This window comes from Pelophylax lessonae (genome assembly GCF_965119305.1).
Source record: "Pelophylax lessonae genome assembly, chromosome: 8".
NCBI classification, from domain to species: Eukaryota; Metazoa; Chordata; class Amphibia; order Anura; family Ranidae; genus Pelophylax; species Pelophylax lessonae.
The window spans coordinates 193,026,160-193,038,976 of record NC_138775.1 but is presented as its reverse complement, the minus strand read 5'-3'; the positions used below and the strand labels follow the sequence as shown (position 1 = coordinate 193,038,976).

General features: G+C 40.8%; 1 protein-coding gene across 1 annotated transcript in view; it reads left to right on the top strand.

Moving 5' to 3' along the window:
• CCDC18 (coiled-coil domain containing 18) overlaps positions 1-12,817 on the top strand; it is a 190,676-nt gene that overhangs the window by 92,843 nt on the left and 85,016 nt on the right. The window contains exons 16-20 of the mRNA XM_082265867.1: positions 2,302-2,379; positions 2,499-2,615; positions 4,178-4,345; positions 7,015-7,157; positions 9,551-9,714. Coding sequence (XP_082121993.1) covers positions 2,302-2,379; positions 2,499-2,615; positions 4,178-4,345; positions 7,015-7,157; positions 9,551-9,714 — 670 coding nt within the window. The remainder of the gene's footprint in view (positions 1-2,301; positions 2,380-2,498; positions 2,616-4,177; positions 4,346-7,014; positions 7,158-9,550; positions 9,715-12,817) is intronic.

Sequence of the window (12,817 nt, the reverse complement as noted above, 5' to 3'; positions counted from 1 at the left end):
TGGCTCTGATTTCCTGTGCCCCAGGCTTAAACATCCTAAGGAATTTGCTTTGCATACCTTGGATGGGGTTCAGGCGATTCAGGTGTATCTGGCAGCCACAGAGTCCTTTCGCAGGTCAGACTCACGGTTTGTGATCACGGACGGGTCTGGAAAAGGGCCGTCCACTTCTTCTACGATCATTTCCAGATTGATCAGACGGACAGTGACTCAGGCCTATTCTATTAAGGGTCAGGTTTCCCCTTTCCCGGTAATGGCCCACTTTACTCAGGTGCTTAGTGTTTCTTGGGCCTTCCGTCATTGTGCGTCAGTGGCGCAGGTTTGCAAGGCGGCCACTTGGTCATCCGTATACACTTTCACTAAATTCTACAAAGTCGATGTGTTGGCATCTGCTTCCTTTGGCGGCAAGGTTTTGAAGTCTGCTGTTTAGAGGGTCTGTTCCCTCTTTGGGAGAGTATTGTTCAGCTTGGGCTCCAGTTGCTTTTTGTTGAGCTCCTGTTACCTGGTTGATGCTTGTGTTTAGCCTTGCGATTTTCTGTTGTACCACCCCTCATGCTTGGGGACCTCCCTATGGTTCTTAATAATGGTGAGCTGTGTCCATCAATGAACTAAAGAGAAAATGGGATTTTTGTACTTACCGTAAAATCCATATCTCTGAGTTCATTGACAGACACCACACCCACCCCTCTATGGAGTTTTAATACTTCTGACACTGCTGGTTACTAAACTGGAGGCCTATAGCAGAGAGGGGGATGTATACCATCTAGGACTGCCTATAGGTGTAGCCAAGTCTTTTTTCTGCCTACTGTCCTACCCCTGCAGGGGGCAATATAACTCTATGGTAATTATGGAAATAATTGATTTCACGGTAAGTACAAAAATCCGTTTTTTTATAGGACAGAAAATAGCAAAAAAAAAAAGTGTATACAATTGCAACTCAAGTCTTATTGTAACTGAATGTTATTAAAAAATTACCTTTCCTTTTCAAATCTGCAGCGCTGTCATTTTCTGTGAAATACAATGCAAAATAGCTACCTGAAGGCATTCTGTACACAGATGGTCTACGGAACGCTCCCTAAAAATGTCAATCCCTGCTTGTGTGACTGGCTTACTGATTTTCCCAAAAGTTTGCACTAAGATACAAGTGAGATTTTTGTCATCCACTGAAACAGAAATGTATTTTTTTCTGTGAGCTACTTCCTAAGGGAAATCCCGTCCAAAGTGAAGCAGATCCTGCCTATTAACTCATTTGAGCCCTGTAAGTGCAACAGCTGATTAATAATTATAAAACCATTACCATACAGATTCACTCTGCTCATTGATACAGACAAACAGCTGTTCCTTTAGAATAACAAAAGGTAGCAATCTGCAACAAAGTTTGTTACAATCCTTGCATTGTACATAGATTATCCAGAGGGGAATGTTTTTTTTTCTCTCAACAAAAGTGGAGTTACTCTTTAAAGCGGTTGTAAACCCTAAAAAAAAAAACCTGCAAGACAAAGGCATAATGAGCTAGTATGCATCGCATACTAGCCCATTATGTGTAACTTACCTTAGAACGAAGCCCCGACACGGACCCCCGGACATCGCTGCGGGCGCTGCCATGATCCCTCGCTGTCTCTTCCAGGTTCGGCGGCTCCGGCGCGGTGATTGGCCGGAAGAGACGGCTCCGGCGCGATGATTGGCCGGAGCCGCGATGACGTCACTCCCGCGCATGCGCGCGGGAGTGCTTTTCCAGCAAGCTCCCGGCAAACTAATTGAAGGTCCCCCCGGACCTTCAGAGCGCATGCGCCGCGCGCGCTGTAAATATCTCCTAAACCATGCCGGTTTAGGAGATATTATTTGTACCTACAGGTAAGCCTTATTATAGGCTTACCTGTAGGTAAAAGTGTCAAAAAGCGGGATACTACCGCTTTAAAGAATCATTTAGGTGGATTGAATGTTTTTTACATTTCATTTTTTTCAGAGTTATTCACAATCTGTCCGTAATGGATAATTTTTATTCTGACTGCATTTTGGTATAATATCACAACTGAATGAAGTGGTATATGTGAACCCTAACTGTAATTGCCAGCCGTGGCAAGCTTTTCTACAGTTGAAAACATTTAACCAATAGGTAAAACATGCATCCATTTACAAGGCTATTCCTACGATAGCAGGGATTCCATTGGGAAATCATCCTGCTTTGACTTGGAGCTAAGCTCTACCCTTGAAACTAAACCACACCTCCATTGAGCAGTTCATTTTAGATGCCTAATTTCTCTGTCTGTTATTCCTCCTAATAAAAATGTTCTTTGCACAAAGGAACTGGATCATCAAAGAAAGGACACAGCAGATGCAATTAAAGTGCTTGAGAACCAAGTGGGGGAGGAAACATTTAAGGTGAGCTACTGAGCATAGTGTCATAATCCATATTCCTTCACGATATTTAGTTATTTTTAAACCCCCTTTGTTTCTGCACTTTTAACGAAAATCACTGTTTGGGTGTTTTTGGCTCATAGGTGAAACAGCTTGACTCAGCCCTGGCTATATGTAAAGAAGAGCTGAGTTTTTATTTACAACAGCTGGAAGGCAACAGAGAAGACTTTGAAGATCAGATAAAGAAAAAATCAGAGGAGGTAAATATATCACAGAGTGAAAACTGTAAAACCAAACGCCAGACAAACAGCAAATTACATAGTTAGAATTCACAAATCTGAAGTGGCTGATCTGCCAAAGGATTTCTCCCCAGATAGCAAAGGCAGAATTAGAGCCCATTCAGACTAGCGCGACACGACTCTGCACGACTTGGGGAGGCGACTTGTCAGTCCCGTGCACCACGACTTCGGAGCGACTTGCAGGGACTTCACATAATGGAAATCTATGCAAGTCGCTCTGAGGTCGCCTCAAAGTAGTACAGGACCCTTTTTCTAAGTCGGAGCGACTTGTGTACGGGTCCTGTACTACTCAATGGACCGCGACCGAGCGCGACTTGTCAGGCTGACAAGTCGCCTGACAAGTCGCGCTAGTTTGAATGGGCTCTTAGAGTGTCACTTCCATGCCTGCAGTCTTTAATGGACAATAAAGGAGCAGCAATACACTGAAAAGTCCCGTACTTCTGCACACTCTATGCTCTTCTCCTGTTGGCATGATCTCCGTCGGCATATGTGAATGTGACAGTTTTTGAAGGCTGCTTGTACTGCCCAGTTTCTTATCCTATAAACAAAGAAAAATGTAAAATTGACCAAAAATCATTATCGTTTCCCAGAAAGTGATAGCCATTTACTTCCCATTGATCCTATTGCCCAAACAAAGCTAGCAAAATCTTACCATCAGTCTATGTACAGTTTCCTTCAGATGTACATATGTAATCCTTGCACTTCATTTATTGATACATTTAAAAGAGGTTGTACAGACTGTAAAGTGTGGCCAAATTAAAAGGTAAGTTACCCTTGACACCTAAAAGGTCACGTTACATTAACGATCGTCAACAAAATGGTGGCCATCTGTATACAGACACCAACTCCCTGTTGCATAAATATAAATTAGAATAATAAAAGATGCCTTCAGCTCCTGTTCTTCACCTATAGAGCACTCTTCAAATTGATTCTACGATTAGGCCCCAAAAAGGGCAAAATGCACCTATGGACTTCTCTACAGGTGGAGAACAGGCGCTGAAGTAATCTTTCACCCATCTCATTTACATTTATGCGACAGGGAGTTGGTGTCTGTGTGCAAAGGGCGACCATTTTGTTAAATTCTACTGGAGCCTGAGAAGCCGATTCTGTCTGTCTTGCATCAATATTTTCACATGCAGATCTGACTGAAACAGGTTTGAAGGGGCATTCAAGCGGTACTATTTTCATTGTTTTGGGCTAGGTAAATGATCCTGTTGCTGGTGACAACTGGCCAGAGACAGTATTGCTATGCTGAGCAGAATCAATACTTGCCTGTTTCATATGTCAGTCCGTAGCTGATTGAAATGCTGCTAAATAATACTTCTTGATAGTAAGAAAGCAATATGTGGAACCAGGTGAGTATTTACTCTAGAGTAACGTGGCCAAAAATTGAGCAAGAAGGAGGTGTCATTTTACAGATAAACGCCATTAACTGTTCTTGCAGGAGTTGCATTGAAACTCATACATGGCCAGGTATATAATGTGCTGTCATCAAATAACTTTATTGCTGGAAATTTCATAAGGTTCAATGTTTGCGAAAGGAAATGAAATTAAAGACTCAAAGTCTTCAGGAAACCAGTGAAGAAAATGTACGGTTACAACAGACACTTCAACAGCAGCAGCAGATGTTACAGCAGGAAACTGCTCGTATCGGTGACCTTGAGGACACCCAGGCACAGCTACAGCAACAGGTGCACATCTCACCAAGTCACTCTCACTAACGTTCCTTGTTTCTTTCTAATACTTGTATATTTTATGTGAAACAAAAGCAAAGGTTTTTTTTTTTTTTTTTTAGAATGATAATATTCAAAAATATATGCAAGTAGTTCATAATTCTCAATAGATGTATAGACGCTGTGGGTTGGCATTAAGGAAAAAACTACAGGTCTATTTTATATAATAAAATACAATAATAAAAATTAGGAATCCTAAAGCAAGAAAACTAAATTTGAAAAAGTGTACATACTAAAATTATTATAGTATAGTTTTCCTTTGTTATACTTCCTAGAATAATTCTAGGCAGGTTTTGGATAGAGTGGGCAAGGGCAAGAACCTCTGTCAAGTTTTATTGCCGTTTAAGACAGATTTCCCTTCATTTCCTGTTCTGAGGACAATGATATTACCCAGAAGTTAGAGAATATATTCCAATTGGGATACAGATCGCTCAGATGGGCTCTAATCTTCCCTAACGCTATTGAAATATATATATCTGTTTTTATTGCTTTTTGTGTTCCTTGTGGAGGTGCCTCCCACCTCTTGTGCATCCAACAATGTGTCACCAGGACAGAAAGTGAGACAGAATCATCTTAACAGATCACAGCTAGAAATAAAAAAAATTGTGTCTGGTGTTGGGCCTCATTCACACAGCCATAACATTTTTTACTGATGTTATAATGTGTGGTTTCTAGGAGAAAAGTTTTTGCGTAATGATCAGTAACATACTTGTATATAGATGCATTTAAATGTGTAAAGACTCGTATGTGTACATAATTTGTTTTTTTATTTTCCCTGTTTGTTTAGACTTAATTTACATGCCTACAAACCCATATATATGCGTTTATACTTGTAAGCGCGAAAAGTTCTTAGATGCAGATTTTTGAATTTTGTGTTACAGCTCATGTTTTCGCACCTGTGTGAATGGCTCCATTGAAAACAATGCAGCTTCATTCAGATCCATAGGTAGAAAACACTTTTGTATATGTTTTTTACAGCTGTGTGAATGAAGCCTTACACTTTAGCGCTGAAGCGCTGCTCCCCCTGTGATTGGACACAGTGGTCGCCAATTAGCAGGTCCAGCGGCCGCTATGGCCACCGGGACCCGCTAATCGTTCTGCGGAATGACAGAACAGCTGTCTGCCTATGTAAACATGGAGGAAATGAGAGATTGTTTGTTTCAGCTGTCTTTTCCTCTAGTGCAGTGATGGCAAACCTTGGCACTCCAGATGTTTTGTTTTGGAATTACATTTCCCATGATGCTCAACTACACTGTAGAGTGCATGAGCATCATGGGAAATGTAGTTCCAAAACATCTGGGGTGCCAAGGTTTGCCATCACTGCTCTAGTGCATCCAGTCCCAGTACAGTTAGAAAGCACTCCCTAGGTGCACCGTTAACCCCTTTATTGCTCCTAGTGTTAACCCCTTCCCTGCCAATGTAGTTTATACAGTAACAGTGCTTTTTTTTTTTTTTTTTTTTTTAGCACTGATCATTGTATTGGTGTCACTGGTCCCCAAAAAGTGTCACTTAGTGTCAGATTTGTCCGCCGCAATGTCGCAGTCCCGCTAAAAATCTCTGATTACCGCCATTACTAGTAAAATCTATAAAAAGTCCATAAATGTATCCCATAGTTTGTAGCCACTATAACTTTTGCGCAAGCCAATCAATATACACTCATTAGGATTTTTTTTTACCAAAAATATGTAGCAGAATACATATTGGCCTAAACTGATGAAAAAATGCGATTAATTTTTTTTTTATTGGGAATATTTTATAGCAGAAAGTAAAAAATATTGTTTTTTTTTTTTCAAAATTGTGTTTTTTTTTTTTTGTTTATAGCGCAAAAAATGGCCTGGTCATTAAGGAGGTAAAACCTTCCAAAGCTGAAGTGGTAAATGTAAACAAAGGGGAAAAATAAATTAGAATAAAAACATATTATGCATACACATTTAAACGCATCTATACACAAGTATTTTACTGATCATTATGCAAGAACTTTTCTCCTAGAAAACACATGTAATAACATCAGTAACAAGTTGTGTGAATGATGTCTTCATTCACATGTCAGCGTAGCGATCGCGAGCAGAATCACCGCGATTCTGCCCGTGATCCGGAAATCATTGCAAATCGCGGGACGCCTGTGCGTTGCCCGTGATTTGCAATAAATAGCACCCCAAACGCTGTGCGATGTTGCCGCGATTTGCACCTGCCGAATCACGGTAACATTGCGCAAAAAAAATCGCGGGACGCATGACGCCCCAAAGAAGCTCTTGTACCTTTTTTGAGCGTTGTGCGTCCCGCGATTTTTTTTGCGCAATGTTAATGCGATTCGGCAGGCGCAAATCGCGGCAACATCGCACAGCGTTTGGGGTGCTATTTATTGCAAATCACGGGCAACGCACAGGTGTCCCGCGATTTGCAATGATTTCCGGATCACGGGCAGAATCGCGGTGATTCTGCCCGCGATCGCTACGCAGACATGTGAATGAAGCCTTAACGTTGTATTGAGAAGGAGCTGCTTAGCGGCTTTAGATTATACCCAATTCTTTCTTTCATACTCTTATTACTGCTTGGAAATGATCAGAACATCATGTTTTGGAATCTCTCTCTCTCTGCTAGATATCATCATTTTATTTTTAATGTAGATTTCCAAGTTGGAATTTGAACTGGAGAAGCAAAGGTCATCTTTCCAAGAAGGATTGAAAACCACAGAAAAGAAATTGCAAGCAGCCAATAAGGAACTGGCGCTGAAAACCCACAACATTCACCAGTTGAGCAATAGCATGGAGTAAGAGTGATGCATTTTTTTTTAAACCTTTGTATTAATTTTAAATTGTGTATCAAATTATGAAAGCATGCACTATATATAGCAGAATACACACGTTTTATTATGTAGCCATATAGTAATCATAGTGCTTCTTTAAAACAAGAGCCATACAATGAGCTTGTTCCCAGTTTCATATGAAGGGTGATCAACAAGACCACAGAATGACATACAAACACTTTTACCCTATTTCAGTTTAAACCTCTTGGGCTTGTATGAATGTGTCCTACTATACTTCAAAGCTAGCATGCTCTTTGAACAGTAACTTTCATCTTGGTGCCACAGACACATGTTCTCAGAAAATGTCTTTCTCCAGCGAACTTAGAATTTATGCTTGTATTGGGTTAAATGTTTGTCTTGTTTTCTTATGCTCTGTCAGTAACATTTTAGGTACCCATCTTACTTATAGCAAAATTTACAGGAAAAAACAAATCACCCATACTATAGAAAGGACCTCACTAATCAAAAAGTGTGTGAGTGGAAACATGGCTTTTACTTGCCTATTGCAACCAGTCAGATTCTTTGGTTTCTAACCTACACCAATATATATATATATATATATATATATATATATATATATATATATATATATATATATATATATATTGCAGCTAAAATGTTATGTTGCTGTGGGTAGGGCAGACCTTTTCTTCTAGGCAGACATTAGGTCCACACTGTAGTGTGTTTTGCAAAGAACAAGGTATAAAGTAGTTTTAAACCCCCAGTTTTTTTTCATTTAAGCACAAGAAAATAATAATTCCCAGTAAACTATTTGTTAAAATACTTACCCAGCAGCTGCAGTTTACAACCTTCATTGCTGCTGGCTACTGCTCTTTTAGAGCAGCTTCCCAAAACTTTTGGACTTCACAAAAAAAGTTCTGCAGTCAGTCTGTTAGCATGGAGTAGAGACGGGCTCAGGCCTGTTCGGGATTGTATACCCAACCCACCTGCCCGATCCCACCAGCCAACACTGCACACCGCTAAAAACAGGCAGTGAGACATTTCCCGTTCTGTGCAGCTGCGGATCGGGAAATATCTCACTGCCTGTGATTAGCGGTGTGCAGTGTTGGCTTCTTGGTGGGATTGGGCAGGTGGGTTGGGACTAGAGTGCCGAACACACCTTCACCCATCTCTAGCGAGGAGGAGCAGGGGAGTACCTTGCCATCCTAGCCTATGGGGGTTGTGTGATGCGCATGTTGTAGGAAAACCCATCTCTAGTCCCTGCATGCAAGGGTGGCTCCATAGGAAAGGAGCCACCCTGAAACAGGAAACCTGAGACAACGATCATGGAACCAGCTGTAATTGGAAAAGAGACAAGGGTTAAAAAGAAGCTGCATACCTAGGTAAGTGATCACATCAGCTGCTGAAAGGGCTTAAACTGAGGGTTCAATATCTCTTTAAAGTGGTTGTAAACCTTTACATATTCCTATTGATGTGACTGACCTCAGGTGATACACAGAGATGAAACAAATCCTCCTACAAATGTTGAATCTGTGTTTTATCTGCAGTCCTCTCTACAGCTGTTCTAAGTGCAGAATTTATACAGCTTGTCTGAGCTTGCAGAAAGCAGAGTGGGGAGCTGAAGTTGCATCTGCAGAGCTGATTGGAGGGAAGGGGCACCCCCATCACACAGCACATGGCAACACAGCTAAGGCTGTCAATTTAAGGCTGTGTGCTGGAGCTTCCTTCCCGTCACCTTTATTTCTCTTGGTGTCTAGAAAACCTGCCAGAAGTGCTCATGAGTAGTCTCCTCATCCTCTTGTGTCAAATTATATTGTATTTGTTCTATCTCCCTTTATTATAAGTGCTGCACAAATCCTGTTTATCCATAATCTCCTGTAGCTTAAGTTTTTTTTTTTTTTTTTAAAGCGTTTCAGTTATTTTTACCTAGAGATCCTACCAAAAACACACTTTCTTTCCTAGGACTGTGTAGGATCAACATTGTCAGCTTGGGCTACACACTTCTATTTTGAACTACAGAACACCTCCCCCTCTCAATAATATAAGGGGGACTTGTTCTGTGGTCAACAAGGTTGGACAAGGCACATTAGACTGCTTTAGAGTTCTGTGCAGCAGAGACATTGTAATGTTAGATTCAGCCATATTAATTTCGAAGTCAGACAGTTTATGCCACTGAATAGGGGGAGATGCTGTACATTGATAATTTTTTTTTTTTAATTGCAGTAGGAATCTTGTAATGAAACACATACACAAGGCTATTCTAAGAAAGCACTGTGCCATTTTTATCAGGATGCTCTAAGAGGTCACAGCTTGCCTCCCCATTTTTGCAGGACAATACTATTATAACACATTTTTGTAAGAATGAATTGTATGCAATAATCTCTCTTGTATTGTAGGCAGGTAAAGCGTGAATTGGAGAGTTGCCGAGAAAAGCTGATGCACACTGAAGAGCAGCTGTTGTCTGTCGCTGCTGATGGGGAGTCTAAGAACAACAGACTGAGTCAGATGGATTTGATTTTACAGAAAACACAGACTGAACTTGATGACAAAGCACAGCTGGGTAAGAGATAAGAGTCAACAAACTGTTTTTAAAGCAGGTGGTTATTGTGAAATGTATTTCCTTTTTCGCTACCCTTAAGACCCCTTTCACACATACGGTCTGTTTGTCCGTTTTTCATCCATCCGTTGACGGATGAAAAACGGACATCAATGCATCTCTATGTAAAAACGGATGACAACGGATGATCATCCATTAAAATCTGTTTTCATCCGCTTCCCGCCAATGTCCGTTTTTTGCAACGGATGAATGCCCTATTTAAAAAAAACGGATTGGACGAAAAACGGATGTAAACGGTCCGTTTTTCATCAGTTTTTGCATTGGTAGTGGATGTAAGAAAAACTGATACATTTTGACGTGACTGAACTGATGAACTGAACGGGACCGTATGTGTGAAAGGGGCCTTAGGCTATATCAGTATCTAAAGATGTAATTTCTGTTAACTTCTTGACCCCCGAAAGATTTTACCCCCTTCATGACCAGGCCATTTTTTGCTATTTAGCACTGTGCTACTTTATTTGGCAGTTTGCGTGATCATGCAACGCTGTACCCCAACAAAAAAAATTTTCCCACAAATAGAGCTTTCTTTTGGTAAAAGATGATCACCAATGTTTTTTTTTTTTTTTTAAATAAAATATTTTGAAAAAATATATATATTTACTTTGATATAAAACATAAAAAAAATCAAATTTCTTCATAAATTTATGGCAAAATGTTTTCTGCTACCTGTCTTTAATGAAAAAAAAATCCCAATAGGTGAATATTAATTGGTTTGCATGAAAATTTATAGTGTCCACAAACGATCACTGCTTTGCAGGGAGAAAAAAAACCAGCGCATCGTTGCGGTCTGTAGATAGCCCTGTGTTGTTTACCAACACAGAGCTCTCTTGTGCCATTCGCTCAGTTTATCAGCAGGTTCCGGCCATAAATCATTGGCTGGGACCTGTTGATTAGTGTCTGCTGTAGCCAATGACAGCAAAGTCAAGGCAGTGGGTGTGTGCGTGCCCCCTACCCTGTAATGCAAATCACGTCAATTGATGCTGTACAGCCGAACCGCCCTCTAGCAGTAAAACTACAGGATGCGGTCGGCAAGTGGTAAAGTGGACCTTACATCACATATAGTATATATTTTAATATTAAATATATATTTTTATATTAAGTGTACTAAGTAATGTGGTAATGTAACGCAGGAATCAAAAGCTGGACCTAGACAAATCAAAATTTAGCTGGTTCAGACAGGACAGGCTGAAATTTGACTGGTGTGTGTGGCTATCCTTGCTTAACAGAAGTCGATCATTAGATCGACTTCTGTTAAAGGGACATGCAAAAAAAAAATTCCGATCAGCAACTGCAGCCACTGATCCCTGTATTCTGACAGCGGTGAGGCCCTCTGTCAGAATGCAGTGTCCCAGCTGGAGGAATTCCCCCATCCACTTAATTTGTGTGGCTGGAGAAATCTGCCCACTGTCTGAAAGAAAAAAAAAAAAAATCTCTTAAGTCATCACCCAGGTTTAGCATCTACTTCCCTGGACTGAGATCCTAGCATAAGCTTAGCCATACTTGCGGTTTCCCACAGGCTGAAAGAAAGAGAGTCACTTGTTTCCCCCATTCATGCTATACAATGTGGATAAAGGAATCTCTACTGCTGGCTATTGTATTACAAATACCGGATCAGTCAGTGATCATATTTGACAGGATGCAGTCACTGTTCAGCCAGAAAATTTTCATCCAGATAAGTAATTTTTAAATTGACTTTTGTCATGCTAGGTGATGCTTGCAGGGATACCCATTGTTTGAATTGCATTTGATTTAGCAAGAATCAACCAAAACTCTAGACCTGTATAGCCAGTTTTAGAGACAGTCGTGTAAATCCTGAAGCCTTAGCTGTGTTCACAACTGCTGCAGCCTTACACTGGCTGCTCAATGCTTTATTTTAAACAGTAGAGCTTAAAGAAAAAAAAAAAAAACATACCATTGATTTATACTTTTGACATGTTACAAATTTATTTATGGAGTCTACTTAAGTTACTAAGGGGCCACTTTAAATGCAGGTTAAAGCTTTTATAATAATACATTGGCTTACTAATTCATATATTTATTATGATGGAAATGGAAATTAGAATCTTAAAGGAGTTGTAAAGTCAGAAGGTTTTTTATCTTAATGCATTCTATGCCTGAAGATAAAAATCCTTTTGTGTGTAGCAGCCTCCCCAGCACACCCTAATACTTACCTGAGCCCTATCTCTGATCAGCGATGTCCACGAGTCCCTTGGCGGTCCAGGACTCTACCTCCTGATTGGCGGAGGCACAGCTACGGTGCCATTGGCTCCCACGACTGTCAATCAAAGTCATCTTAGCCAATGAGAGGGGGGGGCTGAACCGTAGCTCCATAGCTCCGTGCCTAAATGGACACACGGAGCTGCAGCTTGGCTCGGGTGCCCCCAGAGCAAGCTACTTGCTCTAGAGGCACTCGACAGGAGGAAGGGGCCAGGAGCAGTGAAGAGGGACCCAAAAAGAGGAGGATCCAGGCTGCCCTGTGCAAAAACCACTGCACAGGGCAGGTGACATGTTTTTTTTATTTTTTTTTTTTTTTACTAGACTTTACAATCGCTTTAATATATAATGTTCTTTAGGTTTAACAAACACTGTTTAACATTTTTGCTGCCAGGCCTTGCTCTTCATTTTAAAACTTAGCTGGCCGGACCATTTTTGCAATTTTTTATTTTTCTCTTACAGCTTTGGAGTTTGTAAAAGACCTCCCAAACCCTATATTTTCTAAAATCACATGACCAGTAGAATAAAAATTAGGTGCTACCTATTTTTAGGAGACAATATTTGCGCAAATGTTTATCAAAACAATATTTCTCTTTCATTCATTGACGGACGCAGCTCCTGTCATTCTTGACCACTGGGTTATACTGCCCCTTACAGGAGTAGGACACTAGGCAGAAAAAAACCTTCTGACTACACCCATGGCCTCGGGCTCAGTCGCAGCATTCCTCCTGGCCGACAACCTTCTAATTTCAATGGAGAGGAGGATCTGTCTGGAGCAGTGCCTACCTGGTTCCTGGTATGGTAAGTAGCTGTCCCCTCTCTGCCCCTGGAG